General features: G+C 37.1%; 1 protein-coding gene across 3 annotated transcripts in view; it reads left to right on the plus strand.

Moving 5' to 3' along the window:
• Positions 1-19,333, plus strand: part of Il13ra1 (interleukin 13 receptor subunit alpha 1) — a 66,242-nt gene extending 46,909 nt beyond the window's left edge. For all 3 annotated transcript variants that reach the window (XM_021664811.2, XM_021664812.2, XM_021664813.2), the window contains 2 exons: positions 164-248; positions 16,832-19,333. In XM_021664811.2, the coding sequence (XP_021520486.1) occupies positions 164-248; positions 16,832-16,924 (178 nt within the window). In that variant the 3' untranslated portion in view covers positions 16,925-19,333. The remainder of the gene's footprint in view (positions 1-163; positions 249-16,831) is intronic.
• Positions 19,334-21,436: the final 2,103 nt, after the last annotated feature.

Genomic DNA, 21,436 nt, shown 5'->3' on the forward strand with positions numbered 1-21,436 from the left:
CCTCCTCAGTGCTAGGATGAAAGCTATGTGCCACCACTGCCCAGTGTGTATTATAACTTTTGCATGCCTATTTTAAACATAGCTGTATTTATGTGAGAGACTCCAATGCATTGGAAAGTTAGATCTGAAAGATGTTTGGTTTTGTGTATGTGTTTTTTTTAAGGCTCAAAATCATTATATTTCCTCCAATTCCTGATCCTGGCAAGATTTTTAAAGAAATGTTTGGAGACCAGAATGATGATACCATGGTAAGCACAGCTTCCAATGGGGGCTTGAAATAGGCAAGATATTTTGAAAACTGATGGTAAAGTACATATAACATGAAACTGACTATTCCAGCCATTTTAAGTATCTAGTTCAGTACCCTTCAATACAATTTCCGTGTTTTACAACCACATGAGTATCTACTTCTAGGGCTTGTTCATAATCCTTAATAGGAATTATACCTCACCATACTCTAACTTTCTGTTCTGTCATCCCTTCCCTGGTAACCACTATTTTATGTTCTGCTCTGTGTTTGTCTCTTCTAGGTAATCTCATATATACAGAATCATGCGATATTTGTCTTTTTTTAGTTTGGATTGTTTTATTTATCACCATATCATCAAGGTTTATCATCTCATAGCATCAATCATAATTTTCCAATTGGTTAGACAGAGAGAAAGAGTATGTGTTATATGTGTTAGGGGTTACACATATTGAGGCCAGAGGAGGATGGTGGAGGTCTACTCTCTTACTCTCTGCAAAAAGGGGTCATCACTAAACTTGCAGTGAGGCCAGTGGGCAGCAAGTGATCCCGGTGGGCAACAAATGTTCCCTATGTCCCCACCCTCCACAGCACTGGGGTTATACACATCAGCAGCCATGCACAATTTTTTAAATAAATTCTGGTATTTCAAACCGAGATCCTCATGTTTGCACAGAAAATTGTCCCATGTAGTGAGTCATCTCCCCAGGCTAAAATTGGTTATTTTAGGCTCCACTTGATATAAAAGATGAAAGAGTTGATTTAAAAATGATGGGTATCTAGCCAACCATACCAGCTAAGAAATTCTCAGAACAACCTGTCTATCTCAGGTCACTGGACTCTATCCTCTTTCTGAGGAATGATATATCTAAACATGCATGAGGAAGAGCCTCCTTTGGGAAACTATCATAATGGATAGGCCTTCAACTTTTATATACTTTTGAAAATGTGGTGATATACATATAGATAGGACTAACAGCTAAGATGCCCTTTATTCATACAGTTTCAGTAGAAAGCAGGACTCTACAGACATACACAGAGAACAGACCCACCTCAACTGTTGGTTTCCTGCAGACTCTCAGGCCAGATCTTGTGGCTGGAGACTTAAGGCATGGGAGCACAAGAGTTCAAGGTTTCTGTGATAAATGCATTCACTCTAATGAGATAATGAAGAACATGTATGAAAGAAATATTAATAGCACTGTAGATAGATAAATTAGTAATAACAGGCAAAGGGCAGTTCATTTAGAGAAGTGCTATAGTGTACTAGACAATAGCCTGTGTTCTGGAGTCACAATATCTAGATTCAGATATCTACTCTGTCATTTACTGTCTGTTTGACCTTGGGTCACTTGCTTAGCCTTTCTGTAACTTGGTTTTCCTGTTTATAAAGTGGTAGTAAGAGTACACCCGTCTCATGCTGTTCTCTTGCAGATTAAATCCATACAGAGCACAATAACAATAAAAACTAGTTAGAATTTCTCATACTTTAGACATGTTTGATGCATATTAACAATGAGTAGTAATTTCGACAATAATATTCATTTTTGTTGATTCTCATACTAACAGGTGACTCATATTGGCAGTAATGCTATTCGGCTAGAGAGAGGAAGTAAGGAGGCTGACAGACTATCAGAGAAGCGTTCTTCTACTTTAATTTTGAAAACCAAATCACTTTTATAGAGAGTGGTAATGCCCAGGCCAGGTACCACTGGGCAGATAGATCAAGCAGTTTATAAGAAAGATTATATAACATAGGTTAAAGTGTGGCAGGTAGTGTTCTTTCAACTCTAGTTGAGTGATAGCTAACTGGAATTCTTTTTTATTTTATTTTTATTTTTTAAATATTAGTTACAGTTTATTAACTTTGTATCCCATCTGTATCCCACTCCCTCATTCCCTCCCAATCCCACCCTCCCTCCCTCATCTCCTCCCTGCCCTTTTCCAATTCCACTGATAGGGGAGGACCTCCTCCCCTATCATCTGACCCTCTTTTATCAGGTATCTTCAGGACTGGCTGCAAAGTCCTCCTATGTGGCCTAGCAGGGCTGTTCCTCCCTCTGGGGGGAGGGGGTTGTCAAAGAGCCAACCATTGAGTTCATGTCAGAAATATTCCCTGTTCCCCTTACTAGGGTACCCACTTGGATACTGAGCTACCATGAGCTACATCCGATCAAAGATTGTATGTTATATCCATACATGGTCCTTGGTTAGAGAAACAGTCTCCTAAAAGACCTCTGTGCCCACATATATTTGGTCCTTGTGGAGCTTCTGTCCTCTCCAGGTCATATTAACTCCCCCTTCTTTCATATGATTCCCTGCACTCTGCCAAAGGTTTCATTATGAGTCTTAGTATGTGCTTTGATACATTGCTAGGTAGAGTCTTTCAGAGGCCCTCTGTGGTAGGCTCCTGTCCTGTTACTTTTTTTTCTCCTACATCCAATGATCATCTTACTCTGGGTCCTAGCAATCTACAGATTCAATGCAATTCCTATCAAAATACCAACACAATTCTTTATAGACCTTGAAAGAAAAATTATCAACTTTATATGGAGAAACAAAAAATCCAGAATTTCCAAAACAATCCTGTACAACAACAGATCATCTGGAGGCATCTCCATCCCTCATCTCAAGCTGTACTACAGAGCAATAGTAATAAAAACTACATGGTATTGGCATTGAAACAGAATAGTGGGTCAATGGAACCGAATAGAAGACCCAGAAATAAACCCACACGCCTATGGATACTTGATTTTTACTAAGAAGCCAAAACAATTCAATGGAAAAAGGACTGCATCTTCAACAAATGGTGCTGGTCCAACTGGATGTCTACATGCAGAAAAATGAAAATAGATCCATATTTATCACCTTGCACAAAACCAACTGGAATTCTTACAGCTTACTGGGCCCTGTCTGCAAAAATTCTGTCATCAAGTCAGGGAGTGAATCCTACAAATCTGCATATTTAGCAAAAGGAGATAGGTGATTCTTGTCCTCATAATACAACCTATATTCCATATTGTTTGTCATTTCAACAGCTACTCTAGTAGATGCTAGGGGCAGTTTTTGAGCATCTAGCATATGTCAGGAAGGGCAATGAGTGCTTGGCTTATGGTACCTTATTGAGTCTTCATAACCACCCTATAGTGTAGGTACTGGTTAGTACTGTCGACCTGATGGACTCTAGATTCACCTGGGAAATAGGCCTTTGAACGTGCCTGTTGGGGTTATCTTGACTATATCAATTAATATGCGATGGCCCATTTTAATTGTGGCTGAGATGGTTTCCTGAGCAGTGAATTCTGAACTGTATAATGTAGAGAAAGCAAGCTAAGCATCAAAATGCATCCATATCTGTTTTCTTTTTGTGGATGTGAGGTGATCAGCTGCTTCAAGCTCCTGATGCTTTGATTTCTCTGCTGTGATGGACTGTACAATGAGCTGTGAGCTAAAATAAACCCTTTCTCCTTTTGTCCAGAGTATTTTATCTCAGCAGTGAGAAAGCAATTAAAACAATGCTGTTAGTATCATTTTCCAGATGAGGAAACAGACTCAGTAAGGTCTAGAAATTTGGCCATAGTCACACAGCTAGTTGTGGATGAGGTCCTAGAGCTTGCTTGTTTTTTCCTATACTTTGTTACTTCTTGTACCATAGAATGCTTGTATTCAAGGACCTATTTGTCTTTTATGAGGTTGGCTTGAGAGGAGATGATTGGGATAGAAGACTTATGACAAAAAGACATGGGATCATATTATGAATAGCATGCAGTGAAAAGGTATCAGGTGTGAGGGATATCATTCTCACTCTAGGGGGATGAAGTAGAGAAACAAAGTACATGCCTGGCATCAAACTGGAAGTAGGCCTGGTTTGCAACAGTAAATGTTTTTGTTTGCCCAATGTGACTTACTTAATCTTTCCATTTGGAATAGTAGCAGGGCATGAACTCTCCCATTCCCTCTCTGCTATTTCCAGTCCAACTGTGCTGTTACATATTGGCCTCAATGTCAGGCTGTGGAAAGACATTTGAGTTTGCTCCTCTTCTCAGTCAGATGGAGACTAGCTAAAATACCATAGTGCAAATGCCCAGTATTTTTGGGTAAACACCAAATGCACAGTACATGCTAACCAAAGCATTGATAAGTAATATGGTGATTTGAATAAAAATGGTCCTCATAGGCTCATATATTTGAATATTCAGCCCCCAGATTGTGGAACTGTTTGGGAAAAATTATGAGGTGTGGACTAGTTAGAAGAGGTTTGTCACTGGGATTTTTTTTAGGCCCACTCAAGGCCCAGTTAACTCTATGCCTCATGCTTATAGATGAGAGACAGGTTCTCAGCTACTGCTTCAGTGCCTGGCTGCTGCTATGTTCCCTTACACGGTGGTCAATGAGTCTAACCTTATGGAACTGTAATACTACTCTAAACTTGGCCTTCTATAAGTTGCCTTGATCATGGTGTCTCTTTGCAGCAATAGAAAAGTAAATAAGACAAAGTATAAACTACCAGTATAATGCATTTCTTAAAAGATACAATAACTAGTATTAACAATCAGGTAAGAAAGTGGTGCTCGTCATGTAGAGCTGGTGGCCCTACATACAGTGTTCCTTGTCTGAAATGCTTGAGAACAGAAGTATTTTTTTCAGAATTTGGAATATTATATTGACTTTCCTGGTTGATCAGACTGGATATGAAAATCAGATATCTAAACTTCAGAACTTTTTTTTTTTTTTTTAAGACAGGGTCTCACTATGTAGCCCTTACTAGCCTGGAACTCGATAGGCAGACTAGGCTGGCCTTGAACTCACAGATATCTATCTGCTCTGCTTCCCAAGTGCTGGGATTAAAGACATTTAACACCACATCCAGCCAAAATCTAGAATTTTAAAGCAAACGGTTTTAGATTTTGGCACATTTCAGAACTTGGGTTGTTTTGGATCAGGGATGTTTAACCTGTATGTCCTTTCTTGACAACAACCTATGCACATTTGCTCATGTAAATTATATTGTTAGAAATACATATTCAGGGAATAACTAAACAATGGCACGAGAATATTCCATGTACCATTTTGTTCTACTATGGAAATCTAGAAATCAATTAGCTACCAACAATTAAGAATTAATTTTATTTTCCGAGAAAAAATATACTATGAGGAAAATAGTAAGAGAATTACTAGGTAATTCAAAGTGAACTTAACATATAAATAATTACTATTAAAATTAACAGATAAGCCAAGCAGTGGTTGTGCAGGCCTTTCATTCCATCTCTTAGGAGGCAGAGGCAGGTGACTCTCTAAGGTCAAGGCCTGCCTGATCTATAGAGTGAGTTCTAGGACACCCAAGGCTATACAGAGAAATTCTGTTTTGAAAAACCAATATAGAGGGCCCCTGAGAGACTCTGCCTAGCAGTGTATCAAAGCAGATACTAAGATTCATAACCAAACCTTCGGCAGAGTGCAGGGAAACATATGAAAGAAGGGGGAGTTTGAATGATGTGGAAAGGATAGGAGCTCCACAAGGACCAAATATATCTGGGCACAGGGGTCTTTTCTGAGACTTGACACTCAACCAAGGACCATGTATGGATATAACTTAGAACCTCTGAGTGGATGAAACCTGTGGTAGGTAGCTCAGTAACCAACTGGTTTCCCATAGTAAGGGGAACAGGGACTATTTCTGACAGGCACTCAATGGCTGGCTCTTTGACCTCCCCATCCCCCAAGGGAGGAGCAGTCCTATTAGGCCACAGAGAAGGACTTTGTAGCCAGTTCTGAAGATACCTGATAAAATAGGATCAGATGAAAGGTGAACAGGTCCTCCCCAATCAGTGGACTTGGAAAGGAGCAGGGAGGAGATGAGGGAGGGAGGGAAGGTTTGGGAGGGAATGAGGGAGCAGATACAGCTGGGATACAGAGTTAATAAAATGTAACTAATAATAAAATAAAAATTAAAAAAAGAAAAACCAATATATATATATACATATGATTTATCATGTGTAATAAAATAAAATAACAGATAAATGAGAATAAAAATTAATATAATAATAGCATTTCCATAAGCAAATGAAATATTTCAATCTCTTAATTGACTGTCCCAAGTGTCAGAAAAGTTTGATAAAACATCTAAAGTGAGTTAGGTGGTGTGCATCATGCTTAAGGATGGTGAAAATTTAACAGCTTTCAGATGGAAAAATTATTTACTTATAAAATAAGATGGCTATAGTCAGACTTTCTATCCACAGCACTGAGATAGGTAATAACATCTCATTTTTTTTAAAAAGTTAGGTTTTAAAGAATAGTGTCTCACAAAACCACCTATAAGAGTACAAAAAATTATAAATAGGTAGTGAATCACAATTCCAGTTTTTAGAAAACTGTGTTAAAGTCATATAGAACAATGACTAGAAAGAACTGGGTCAGAGAGATTAGGGGTAGCTGATACTCTCAGTCTATCTCCTTGAAATTTCCAAATTACCTATAATAAGCATGTATTACTTTTACAATGAAATAAACCATGTACAAATGAATAACAAGGAGGAAGACTATTGTAGTCATCCAGGTCTGGGAGATAATGGAGACTTGGACTTACACGGCAGCAGAGGAGACTGCTAATAAGGCACATTATTAAAGGAACACACCCTGACTTGGTGACTCTGTGTGGGTGGTGAAAAGTAAGAAGAATAGAAAATAAGTGTAAGTTTTCAGCTCTGGGTGATTGAGTGAATGATGGCAACACCAACAACAAAATCAGATCAATTATCTTTCTCAGAGATGGAAAAAATTGCGGGGGATTTTTCAATTTGCTGTCTAGAGGATAATATGTTGTTTTTGTCCAGATGAGACAGATAATTCTATAATTTCGTGAGCTGGATATACTGAAAAGATGTACCACTGAAAGCATGAGGTATTTTCACCCATAATGGCGGCATATCATTAAACAAAATCTGTTCTTTCTAACTAAAAGTATAATAAAATAATACCACACATGGAAAGGGGTTAGGAAACAATTTTCTGTCTGCTCTTAAGCAAATGAGTAATCTGCTTTAAAAAATATTCAGTGTATGTTGGGGGATGCTCTGCAGTCGGACAATTTTGGAGAGTGTGTTTTCTCTTTTCAGCATATGTGGGTTCTGGGGTTTGAGCAGCAGGAGTCATCAACCCCTGAGCCCATCTCCCAGGCCCTATAATCTGCTTTCTTTACACAGAATTAGTCCTCACAAGTGATGTACATGCAGTAGAAAGGCAGCTCTTTGTTTTTATAGTCACAGAACAAACATGATCTTAGATGCTGTCTCATGAGGCACAGGTTTATGTCTCGAATTCTTGCCTTTAGTTTCAGATTTGCAAAATCCTAGATTCTCCTCTAATATTCTCACTTTAGAGATGGGCAGCTAGGGGGCCACCAAGAAGTCTATAAAGGTAGAGACTAGCCTGGACTAGAACTAAATAGCCCAAAGATGTCATTTCCTAATCTGAAGAAAGAAGCTATGATTTCAAAACACCCCTTACTTCCACACATGCGATTGATAATGCTGCTTTAAAAATGTATTAAGATGTGAACACAAATAAGTCTTCAGTGCAGTTTTCCTTAAGGTTTCTAGTGTTTTGATGCTGTTTTGTTTATCACTGGAGTAACAGTTTGACCAACAGCATTTCTTCCTATTGCTTTGCTGTTTTTCTATTCCATGTGACTAATTGGGCTGGTGGCCACATTCAGGGTGGGGGAAGGGATTACAGAGGAAACTGCTTCTCTTCTATATCTGCCTTTTTTGCATCCATTAAAAAACAACATTATTCTTCCCACATTTCTTGGCAGGCAACTGTGCTATGTCCTTTCGACATGCCCAGTCACAAAGTAGCTTTTAAACTTATAAATATTTAATATTTTTTACATCAGTATATATCTTAATAAACCAAAACAAAAGATGCTTTCTTCTACAGCCAGGATGCCATCACAGTGCTTTAAAGATTCTGAATTCCTAATATCAGCTACGTGTCAGGCCCTCCTCAAAATTTTTCCCAAGTGTCCCAGTTGTCTAAAGGCAAATGCCACCCAATTACTCCACAATTAGTAAGACTAAGATGTTTTTAAGATGATAACAGTGTTATCTTGTTGCCTGCATTTTCTCCCAACCCCAGACCTGTACCACTTGCAGATACTTTGTTGGGCATTGTGTTGATGCTTTTTACACCACTGGATATCGTTGCCTTATTTTGTTTTTAGGTGATGTTAAAGGTCCAGTTTTCTCCTTTTGTCCTTTCATCTATGTGTATAAATCTGTACCTTCCTGTAAAGCATTGCTTTTAGGTTGTTATCCACGCTCTTTAACTGTTCTGAAATTCAGTTCTTGTTAAAAGGGCAGAATGCATGCTTAAGTTTTTCCCTTTATTGGTTATCAAAATGAGGAGCTGGGTTAATAGCCACAATGAATGTTTTCAAATTAGTCTTTTTCATTCCACATTCAACAGTACTCTTAGATGTGGGGATCTCCAATTTGTTCTGTTCAGCCTTTGGTTTTTACTGATGCCCAGAAGAAGACTGGAGTAAGAAATATATTCATTTGTGTTCAAAAGACCAGTGTTTTGACATGGTGCTCAGTTGCATTAGGCTTACTGTACTTCTGAAGACACTGCGGGAAGTACTGCAATCAAACGCGACTATAATGTTAAATTGAGACTTTATACTCGATAATTCTCCTGAAATTATGGCTTTGCAACATAAAAAATCATAATGAGTTTCTCTCTGGCCACTAGTCTATTGGTGATAACCTGTTTCTCTTATTTTAAATGACAGATTAGGGATTGAATTACGGGGTAATTTTGTGGATTTTAAAATTAGACTGGCCTCCCTTGTTCCTTCTCATCTCAATCAACTCCACTCCCTCCTTTCTCTATCATTTCCTTTCCTGGATTCATGAGGTTTTTTTGGAGTTTTGTTTTGTTTTTTTCAAATTGTTTGGCTTAACCAGGGTCATCTGTATGACCACCAGAGTGGGACTATTCATTGGTATATGATAGGGTCACCAGTGAGTGTCTAGTTAAAAGTAATGACTCTTCCGTCTCCATGAATCTACCAGTAGGAAATAGTTAACATTGAGGGATAAGGTCCCATGAGTCCTTCCTTCATATATACATGTTTGAAATTTGCAAAGAATAAATTTAATCAATAAAAAAATTAAGAGTGTTGGGGCTAGAGAGATGGTTCTAGGATCAAGATCACTTGTTGTTCTACAGAGTACCTGGGTTTGGTTCCCAGCACCCACATGGAATAATTTTACAACTCTTTCAAACTCCAGTTCCAGGGACCCGATTCCCTCTTCTGGCTTACACAGGCACTAGGCATGTTATGGTGCATGCAACACATATGCAGGTAAAACACTCAGACACATAAATTAAACCTAAACTTTTTTAAAAAGAGTAATCTAAGGTTTTTATTGGAATAAAAAAAGTGAATTGAAAAGACTGTACTTACAGATTGTTTCTAATCCAGTTATTGAAAGCTTTTTTTTCAATATCACCTTATTGAAACAATTTTTTCATATTTTAGTTTTTTGTGTTACAGGATCTTCTTGTCAACCCAGACTGGCCTTCAACTCCCTATGTAGCCCAAGGTAGCCTAGAATTCTTAGTAATCCTGCTTCAGACCTCTGAATGTTGGGAATACAGGCATAAGCCATCACTAGTGGCTTCCAAATTTTTCCTTCCTTCCTTCTTTCTTTCTTTCTTTCTTTCTTTCTTTCTTTCTTTCTTTCTTTCTTTCTTTCTTTCTTTCTTTCTTTCTTTCTTCCTCTCTCTCTCTTTTTCTCTCTCCCTCCCTCCCTCCTTCCTTCTTTCCTTCCTCTTCCCTCCCTCATTTGTTTTATTCAAGACAGGGTTACTCTGTGTAGCTCTGGCTTTCCTGGACTCACGTTGTAGACCAGGCTGGCCTCGAACTCACAGAGATATGCCTGCCTCAGCCACCGAGAGTGCTGGGATTAGAGACGTGCTCCACTGCACCCAACTACAAATTGTTTTTTTTTTTCTTATCCAACACAGTATTGTGTATGTATACATTTTAGGAAGCTTCTACAGCAGTAAATTGTAAATGTTGTTTTCATTCACTCAGATGAGGGATGAGATGAGAGCCATTCCCATGTCTTACTAGCTCTTTCTGAACTCTCGCTATCTCATTCACCTCAGTTGTTCTGGTCTAAACTCTTCTCCAAGGTGACTGATTCAAACTGGCTTCTCTTGGTTTCTGACTGAATTGTTCTGCCAAGCCTCAAACTAATTCTGGCAATATGTTTTAATCTTCTGTTCCTTCTCATTCTCTTTCTTGTTCTGTCTTCACCTGTATCTAGCTTGTTCTTTCTGCAACCTGTCTCTGTAAAAACTGTGCTGGTAAAAACTTCACAATAAAAAATGTCCTCTGTCTCTCTGTGTCTCTCGTTCTCTCATTGTTGCTCTTATCTAGCCTCTCTTTGTGGTCTTCTTGTAATAATTGGTTGTATTCTATCTCTGAGTCATTTTGTCAAACCTTTCTCTCATTCGTCACTTTTTCTGTTCCTCAATTAGATGTCACATTTAAGCATAAACTAACTTTACCTTTAGAAGTATAAACTAACTTTACCTTCATTATTTAGGATTAAAGGTATGTATTTAGACTGTGTGTGCATTCTAGCCACATCATACTATAATCTAGAGCATGTCTACATCCCAGCTTGATCACAATAGACCTAGAAGGTTTTTGGATGTGATTCCTTGACAGAAAAGCCCTGTTGCTGCATTAAAATTCCTCTATAGTAAGTTTCCATGTGGCCTTTTCTAAATGTCTGTAGTGTTAATTTTTCCTGTAGCTTGTTCTCCCATCCCCTATCCAGTTTAACCTTTCCTGTTCCATTATTAACTTTAAACCAGTGCATTCTGTCACCTTTCCCATGGGATTTTAGTAAGCTCCTGGCCTTTTTGGTTATTCTAAATGTACCAAACATATCTGAAGGGTCAATGCTAATATCACAGATTAGAGAAAGTATGTGGTATTTGTCTTTCTGGGTCTGGGTTACCAAGGCTCAGTGATAGGAGGGGGCAGAAAGATGATGGATGATCAAAAGGAAGCTGCCTTCCAGATACATCAGAGCAGTTGCACACATGAAACTCACAGTGGTTGTGACAGCAAACATAAGAAATTAAAAAAAAAAAAAACAAAAAAAAACCCAAAAAAAAAAAAAAACTAAATCCTCAAAACAAAACAAAAAGCCAAAAAAACCCCAAAACAATGCAATACACACACAAACACACACACACCCTACCTTGATTATCATAAATGTCTTTATACACTTTCTTTTGGTATGAAATGTTGTTAAAGACATCTGACAATATAATAGTATTTCTGAATTAAAATATTTGTCTTTTCAAAATATTTTTTTTTTCACAGAATCCAATAATCTTACCAGAATCAATTTTGATGTTGGCTATTCTGGGTTGATTTTTTTTCTAGGTAGAGATTGAACAGCTCTAATCTAAAAATCTAAAATCTAGAATGCTGGAAATCTGACATATTTTGAGGGCCAATATAGTACCATAAACAGAAAATTCTAACTCCTAGAACTTTGTTTTCTGCTCAAAATGTTAACGGGTTATATAACATTATTTTGAGTTATTTAGTTTGTGTGAAACATGAAAGAATTTTGTGTTAAAACTTGGGTCCCATCCACAAAATATTAATTTGTGTGTGTTTATATTCAATTATAAAATAAATTTGCAAGCCCTAAAGACTTTATTCTGAAGAATTTTATATGAGGGATTCTAACCTATTCCACTCTTGTTGTCTTTGCCTTTCTTTTATATTTATCACACCCTCCTGGATAATTATATAAACCCTCCATTTCACCTTCTACTTCTCTGAAAACATTACCTAATGATTTGTTGTGTTTACTTGCCTATGTTCCCTCTAGCTTAGTCTTCATTTCTGAAATGAAATTATTATTTCCCTTTACTTCTAATTCTTTCCTAAGTTTTCTCTTCTCCTTTCTGAATCCCTCTAATTCTGCATTTTTATACATTCCATTATGGGATTTATAACTTCTCATTCCGTGTAAATTTTTCTTGGTATAATTTTGACATATTAGACTATAGTTTTTTTTCCTTTTTTAATTAAACTTTTTTACAGTTTATTCACTTTGTATCCTAGCTGTATCGCCCTCCCTCATCTCCTCCCAATCCTATCCTCCTTCCCTCTTCTTCTCCCTTGCCCTTCCCTCAGTCCACTGATAGGAGAGGTCCTCTGCCCCTTCCATCTGACCCTAGCATATCAGGTCTTATCGGGACTGTCTACAGTGTCTTCTAGAGGATAGTTTTAATGAGCATATTTCTGGCAACTTATAATTCTGTAAGGCTATTATTCTGTTGTTCACTTTTATGTGAAATGATTTTCCTAAACTTTGAGAAAGAGGCTGTTCTTAGGTACACTGTTTTATTAATTTCATGACTATATAGGCCTCCTTCTATTTCTCTAGAGAAATTTTTAAAATTATAATATGAATGACTTCCAGAATGTCTTGCCTCCTTCCCACTTGCCTCCTTTTACTTCTCTTTGGTGGTGGGACTCAGTATTGGGACAGGGTCTCCCTATGTAGCCCTAACTTGCCTAGAACTTACTCTGTAACCCTTGAGCTTTCTTGAGCTTACATGATCCTTTTACCTCTGCTTCCCAAGTACTGGGGTTCTTCTTTTTATAAGTTCTTCCTCCATCCCTCATTTTGTCCTCTCCATCTCTACATTTGTCAGAATTTTCTTTCTTTTTAACCATTTCTTTCCTCTGGCCTGCCAATCAGTTGGAGTCTATTCCCACTAGTCTCTTCTCAGAGAGCAGCTTCATCCTGCAAAGGAGATGAAGATACTCAGTTCTGAGAACTCATGTCTGGATCATGGACTTTTTGTGTGTTGGCAGACTGTTTCCACCCTTGGAATATGTTCAGAAACTAGCTCACTGATGTTTGAGTTCCCACCAACTTCTCAGATCTCTTGGATGCCATGTTCATTTTTTCTGTGTATTCTTCCACAACTGTTTGTCATGTAACTATGAGTTGTTTGTCCCATAAACCTGTATTTAGGTTCATTGGGAATCATCTTTTCATCTAGTTTAGGTGTAAAGTCTGTTAGTAAAATTTATCTATCTGCCTGCCTGCCTCTGTCTGTCTTTGCCTTCCTGTTTTATTTAATTCTTTAAATGATTGCATTTGGACAGAGAGAAATACCATACCATGTTGCCACAGTTACCTTCCTGCCATCATATCTCCGCAAACTACAAACTATGAGTCAAATCCCACCATCTGCCATTTGATGTACAAATAGAGATTTGGATCTTCTTCTTTCCCTTTTTTCTCTCTCTACTGAGGTTGGAAGCTTGCACATGCTGGATAAGTGTTATACTACTGAGCTATTCCCCAAGCAGCTTGTACTTTGTAAATTTGTAGATTTGATGTGGCAAATTATTATCCAGGGAGGTTGTGTGGTTTGAATAAGTTATGGTACAGTCATGCAGTGAAATCGTTTTCTGAGGTAAAGGAAATGAGATAGTTCCATTTTGCCAATTTATAAGAATTTGTAACATATGTTGCTAAATGAAACATTCAAATTGCTTATGCATAACATGAGAATTTAAACAATTATATATTCACAGGAAGTATTTATTAAAACTAGGGTATACAAATGTCTAGATTTACCAGTTGTAGGGTTCAAATACTAGTTTGAACACACTTTTCCCAATGTGCTGTTTAGTAATTTTTTTTAAATAAATGGGTGTCTGAATAGGTGAGGAAATTTTATGTAACAGGCTTTTATGTTTTATCAGTGCATGGACTTAGGCTGTTTATTTTGTAAAATTCTTGTCCTTTGTCCTTTTACCCCCTGAAATATTTATCTTTTTCTTGGTCGTTTATGAGGTTCTTTATATATGAAGTTTTGTTTTTTTTTTTTTTTTTGGATCATTGAGGATGGGACCCAGGGTCTGATTCATACAAGGCAAGTACTCTACTAACAAAACAATATCTCTAGCCTCCTATATTAAATATTAATCCTTTGTCTTGTCAACCATTGTTGCCCTTTGATTCCATTCATGGTGATTAATTATAAAGAAGTGATTTTTTTTCTTTGTTTTCTGCCGTAAAACCACCTTTGTAAAAAAAAAAAATCATCTTTTATGTGCAGAAAGCCTAACCCGCAGGAGAGGTATATAGATGTTCCCCTATGCCTTTAGTTGACTTTGTGTTTTACATTTAGGGCTTTAATCCATCAAGGCTTTATGGTGTAGCCTGTGAGGGAGGGTTTCACTTTGGTTTTCAACTAGCTGGCATAGTGCCACTTATTGAGTAACCATTGTTTTTAAGATTATATAACTTTTAGATTGTTTTTGTTAGAAGTCTGCTCATTTCACATTGTTCAAAATTATAGAATTTTTTAAAAGACAACTCACCAGTAATAAGATGTATTTTTTTAAGTTTTCAGTTTGAAGAATTTTAGCAAATAAATGCAATTTTGTAGTCACCGCTCCAGTAGAGATATAGACTATTTCTGTCATTTCCTGATGTATCCCTCACTCTAGAACAGTGGTTCTCAACATGTGGGTCACGACTCCTTTAGGGGTCAAATAACCCTTTCACATAGTCTAAGATCATCAGAAAATACAGATATTTATATTATAATTTATAACTCTAGCAAAATTACAATTATGAAGTAGCAATAAAAACAATTTTATGTTTGGGGTCACCACATCATGAGAAACTGTATTATAGGGTCACAGCATTAGGAAAGTTGAAAGTCTGGCTTCTTTCACTTAGTAATAATACATTAGAGAAATATTCATATTGTTGCGTATGTCAACAGTTTACTTGTCTTTATTGCTAAGAAGTACTTTATAGTTTAAACATTCACTTCTGTAAGGACATCAGGGCATATCCAGTTGTGCTGTCATGAGTAGAGGTGATATAAAATGTTTATACAGAATTCTCTGTATGTTCATGTTTTCACTTTTCTGTATAAATGCACAGGAACAGGATTTTTGGGTCATGTGCTAAGTGTATGTTCAGTTTTATAAAATCTACTATTTTACATTTCCACCAATAATATTTGAGCGATCCAATTATGCACTCCCATCAGCATCTGGACTTGTCAGTATTTTTAACCTTAGCAACTCTGTTAGCTATGTTAGGCTTAAATATCTTATTTAGGGTGAAAAATTAATATTTTAAGCAGCCCCATCCAGCTTCTAGCGCCATTCACTAATACTAGATGGCCTTAATTTCCTCAGTGCCACAGCCTCACACAGCTAAACAGGTTGCTCATGTTTCTGTTTCTGATTTCCATTGCTTCCCATAAGCTTAATGAACACCCGTGGAGAAAAGGAACTCAGACATAATCCTGGCCAGAGAGTAGTGATGTTTTTTGTTTTCGTTTTTTTTTTTTTTTTTTTCCCTGCAAAGGCTTCTTTTTGTTTATGTCATTCACTCCTTGTAACAATTTAAATATTACAGCATGAAAACAGCCATTGGCAATACAAAAACAAATGGTTATAGTTCAATAAAACCTGACTTCCTCAAACAGACAGTTGGCTAGATTGGCCCATGCCTCATAGTCTGCCCACCTCTAGTTTTGTTGTTGTTGATTGTTTGTTTTTCTTTTTGTTTTTTGTTTTGTCTAGCAGCTTTATTTTTACAGATGAGAGAACTGAATTTAGATTTCACTCTTTTCATAGATTGACAAATAAAGGCTGTGGGACCAGAATATTGGCTTTTTACCATGAAAGACACACTTTAATCCCATTCAGGAGGCGCTTGTCTTATATATAATGAGCTCAATATACATAATGTCTAGCAAATAAGGTCTTGCAAATTATGTTAGATAAAGCTGTTAGTATAGAGCCTTTCATAGGTTTTAAGCCTAAAGCTTTGGGGACATCCATTGTCTTGTTCACTAGATGTTAAGTGGGTTTTGTGAGCCTGTGATTTTTCTGGAGCAATGGTCAAGTTTGAGTGGTAGAAAAATAAAAGCCCAGCTGAAACAGTGTGAAAGGCAGGCCACCCTTTTGTTCATTTCCAAAATACTGTTTCTAGTTTCAGAACTACCTAAATTTCTTCACTAATTCAGACATATATTAATCATAATGTAACAATCTTATGTTTTTCCCATCTTTAATGGTAATTCTTGATTGTTTGGCTTCATTAATTGTCCAACTAGATGAATAATATTAGATAAAGACTCATACCAGCTCCTGATGAGACCTGATAGACTAGGATCAGAAGGAAGGGGAGGAAGACCTCCCCTATCAGTGGACTGGGGGAGGGGCATGAGTGGAGAAGGAGGAAGGAGGAAGGAGGGTGGGATTGGAAGGGGAGGAGGAGGGAGCTACATGCGTAATACAAAGTAAATAAATTGTAATTAATAAAAATAAAAATTTAAAGAAATTATATTAAAAAAACTCAAACCAGGAAAACATTGCACTTATGGTTCCTGTGTATGCAAACTTAAAAATAAGCACTGAATCAGAGTACTCAAGGAAAGGATATTGTTGAGAAAAGTCACTGTGTATGTTTTTGTTTTCCTTTCCAGCACTGGAAGAAGTATGACATCTATGAGAAACAATCCAAAGAAGAAACGGATTCTGTAGTGCTGATAGAAAACCTGAAGAAAGTGTCTCAGTGATGGGAATAATTGATTTCTTTTTTTTCCTTCAATGTGACCCTGTGAAGATTTATTGCATTCCCCATTTGTTATCCAAGGACTTGTTAAAGAGAAACTGAAACTGCTGGACTCTTGAAAAACAGGCAGCTCCTAAGAGCAGCACGTCTTGATGTGAATCTTGCCCAGAAAAATCCAAACTAATGGAGCTCTTTAAGAAGAAAGCAGAGTTCTTCTCATGCTTGTTGAATCTTAAAAGCAGACATCATTTGCCAAATCTCCAAACTAAGGATAAAAAAGGGATTACAATGACCATCAGTTCATCTTATCAGGAGTTGTGAGAGCTTCCTAAGGAATCTCTGCTTTGTCTGTATTCTTTCTGTGGAATAACATAAAAAAAATTTTTTGTTGTGAGGAAACTCATTTGGGGTGTTTACACCAATACTGTACTTGACCCCCATAGAACATCTAGCAAACAAAACCAATACAATCTGCTGCCTATTGTTTGGGAGCACACTGAGTAATATTTGTGATTATTCAAATGTGGTATCATTATCCACTTCAATAGCATTTTCCTCTGCTTTAAAATTCCCAGAAATTGTCTTGGTCACAGAAAAGGCAGAAGCAGCTTCTCCACCAAGGCTGTTTCATGTCATTGCAGGATTTTTTTTAGGATATTAGAGGCAAAATAACCTGGTATTCGAGTTGGAAGCAAGAAGTCTCTAATTATGTATGCACACCCTTTCACTTCTGCGACTCAAATCAAGTATTGACTGTGTCTCGAGCGTGTGCTAAACCCTTAAGTGCAAGGGATTGGACCCCCACCCCTTTACATATATTTGGTAATCCTTGTTTCTTAGCACTTTCTTTATCTCCAGATAGCCATGTCCCAACCTTTTGAGCTTCCGATCTCCTACGCTTAGTCCCTGCTATGCTTACTCCCCCATCTTCTTTTCTTATAGCCTTTTGACTTTCGGGAGAATTGAGGACACAAATTTGCTTAGACTATTTAGTGGAACAGGGAATACATTGCATCTCAGGTAAAAGATGAGTAGACTGAACATCAATGACTAAGGCATACATAGTTTGCAGCTTCCCTGTGAGCCTACAATTATTTGAGGTTTTTTTTTTTTTTTTTTTTTTTTTTTAGCAATTGGTGTTTCTGTGTAATAGAGATGATGTCTTTTCTTCACTTAGAATTTAGCTCTATTTGCTTGGGGGGGGGGAAGATTTGTATCTGTTTCTCTTTGTTTGCATAATAGGCCTTAGGATGGCTGTTTTATATGCTGTAGATAGTCCTGTCAATTCTGTGTTTTACTGAGAGGGAGCCAAGTGGGGCCCCAACTATGTACTCACTTTTTGCATATGTTAGGTTTCCATTCTATTCCATTCCCACAATATATATGTATAAATACACACACACATACACACACACACACACATATATATATATACATTATATTCCCCTTATTCCAACTATTTCTAGCAAATTTAAAACAGTGTGAGAGAGGTACCCTCCCTCTCTTTCTCACACACACATGGATCACAAGCAAGGACTGAAGAACTTCATATCACAAATTACCAGACATTTTCTAAGTTCCTATTAATAACATAAGGCTACTTACATCTCTTGTTAAGCATGGAAGATAAGTGACCCCTGCTCTCCACAAGTTGGGACAAAAGGGAACCTTGCTTCCACAGTAGTAGAGGGGCGCTGTGCCTGGCATTTCATAAAATTAGGGTGCATGGTATGACTGACTGATGCACAGGTATTTCCTCCTGGCACTTTTGTTTTGGTTGCCAGCTTGCAGCTGGGATGCAGACATTGTAGATGTTCTAGTTTCTCCTACTATTCACTAGAAAGAAGACTTGGCTTTCTTGTGTAAGAGGAAGATAACTCCTTATCCAGGGTTTCATAGTTCTGGGAAGGAAAGCACCTAATTGCTTTGCACAGAGCCATTTTTACTATTGGCCTCTTTTGATGGCGAAGAAGAAGATGTGTTGAAATGCCCTGGAGATCATACTAGAGTCTGGCAGCATAGGGACAAGGACATCATATTTTGCTTCCATTTTCCTCTTTCAATACCAGAGGGGAAAAGCAACAGTAAATACAATGAAGTTTGTTTTAACAGACAAAAGTAATCTCTGGGCCTTAGTAATTCTTAATGACATCAGTACATTGCTTATTAGAAACTTGGAGGTTCGCATATGGATTGTCCCTCCATATACATAAAATAAACCCGGTGTAAAGAGGATCGTTCCTTTTCTTTCAGATAATGTTTTTTGTTTTGTTTTGTTTTGTTTTTTTCTGAATCTGGGCACTAAAGGGATACAAGAAATAATGATAATGTTTTTGGTAATGTCTTCAACTATGAGTCTTTCTGTTCAAGTACTTGTAAGAAAGTAAAATAAATATTGTCTTTTTGTATGTCACTTAAATGCATTCTTTTGGTCTTATTTTTGGGAAAGTGTTGAAGGGGAGTGGATGGTAGGGGGTAGAGGCATGTTACTCCGCCTAGCTTTTTAACATGGAGGCTGTTGATTTGAAGTTGACATTGTAAATCTGTATGAGATTTAAGAAAAACATAAATTCCTGTGGCCACAAACATGTTCACCTGATATCAGGGAGAAAGAAGCCAGAATGATTTATGTATGTTTGCTTTTCAGAGTTGTTTGCCATTTCATGGTTACCTTGAACAGGTCTTTAAAAAATGAAATATCACTTTGTATCCCAGCTGTAGCCCCTTCCCTCATACAAAGTGAATACACTGTAACGCATATAAAAAATAAAAATTTAGTTAAAAAAAGAAAAAAAAAACAAAAAGAAAAGTGAAACATCATGCTTACATGAATTGTGCTACTGTGATTTGGGTTTCGTTTTGCTTTGTGTGGGTTTTTTTTTTTATCACAAGGAGTCTCATTTTGTAACCCAGGGTGTCTTGAACTTGCATAATAGCCCAATCTAGACTAGAGCTCACAATTCTGCCTCAGCTTCCCAAGTGCTGGGATTACTGATATGTATCACCATTTCAGACTCACTTATAAAGCATTAGCACTTTTGGAAGAAACTAAGGAAACAAACACTTTTATTTGGTCTGGAGAGACAACTCAGCATGGAAAATAAAGGTGCTTGTAGACATGAAGACCTGAGCTCTGGTCCCAGAGCACACACAAAGGTGGAAGGAAAAAACTGGCTCTATGAAATTGTCCTCTGACTGCCACACAAGTTGCAGTATGCATATCCATATCACACGCATGCATACACACACACCAATAATAATAATAATATTTAAAAATTTTCTTTCAGACTAATGATTATGTAAAACTATATACATACATATGTTTGCATATATATAGCTAAGTATGTATATTGCTACTAAATTTTTGAATGCTTTGTTTTCATTAAGGTCACAGTTTTCTTGATGTTGGCATGCTAGATTTTTTTCTTTTCTTTTTATTTAATTTTATCTATATTTATTTATTACAATTTACTCACCCTACATCCTCCTCCCCTTTCATTTGACCAGAGTCCATCAGGTCATATCAAGGCTTGCAGCAGCATCACCCTCTGTGGCCTGGCAAGCTCGAACCCCCGAGGGGGAGTTGATCACAGCTATGATATTTTTTACATCAATTCTCAAGATGATTTTTTTCCCTGAAGATTTTTCAGCTTTTAACCATCTTTTCCAATGGTTTCATCTTTAACAACAGGAAACTATTTTACTGTGAGTTTTCAGCATTTGTTAGGTAGACTATTAAACAAAAAGAGAAAATCAATAGTTTCTGTTTTGTTTTAAGTTACTAGTACATGTGCTATTTCCCCAATTTCCTATGCCAGTCTCATGAGGTTGGTTGCATTACATATTTCTTTTACAAATGAAAGAACCTGAGATGCTGAGTGATTGAGTTATATAAAAATATATAGATAGTTGTGGAGTAAAAGAAGCAGAAGTGGAAGACAAGTCAATGTGGATTTTAAGCCTATCTGATGCAGCCAGTGATGCATTTATTTGTCCCTAAGAAACAGCTACCTAAAGAAAAGACATCTTGTTTCATGTTATTTCCAAATTGCTTATTAACTGTAAGAATTTGAGAGTTCAAACTGTTCCATTGCAAAGTGATCGTTGCAAAGTCTTAAGATACATTGTGCAATCATTTATCCATGTGCCAGGTAGGGTGTGCTAAGTAAAAGGAATTTGGAAGTGAATATTATTTGGATCTGTGGGCATTAGTCAAAGGGAGGCTACTTTGCATAACAGGAAAAAAAGCTGAATTAGCGTTTTGGAGCATCCAAAGGATGCTGGACAGGTATCTCTCCCTATCTGGATCTACTCAAATGAGGGTGTTAGACTTGGTCATTCATAATCCCATTCATTACCCATAAGAGTGGTCATGTATGAGACCTCATCATCCTACTCTCAACAAGGGGCAGGTCAACAAAACAGAAACTAAAAAAAAAAAGAACAATGACAATAACAGTTATCATGAAACAAATGGAACTTAAAAACATCTATAGAACTTTTCACCCAATCACAA

The sequence above is a fragment of the Meriones unguiculatus genome, chromosome X, assembly GCF_030254825.1.
Source record: "Meriones unguiculatus strain TT.TT164.6M chromosome X, Bangor_MerUng_6.1, whole genome shotgun sequence".
Taxonomy (NCBI): Eukaryota; Metazoa; Chordata; class Mammalia; order Rodentia; family Muridae; genus Meriones; species Meriones unguiculatus.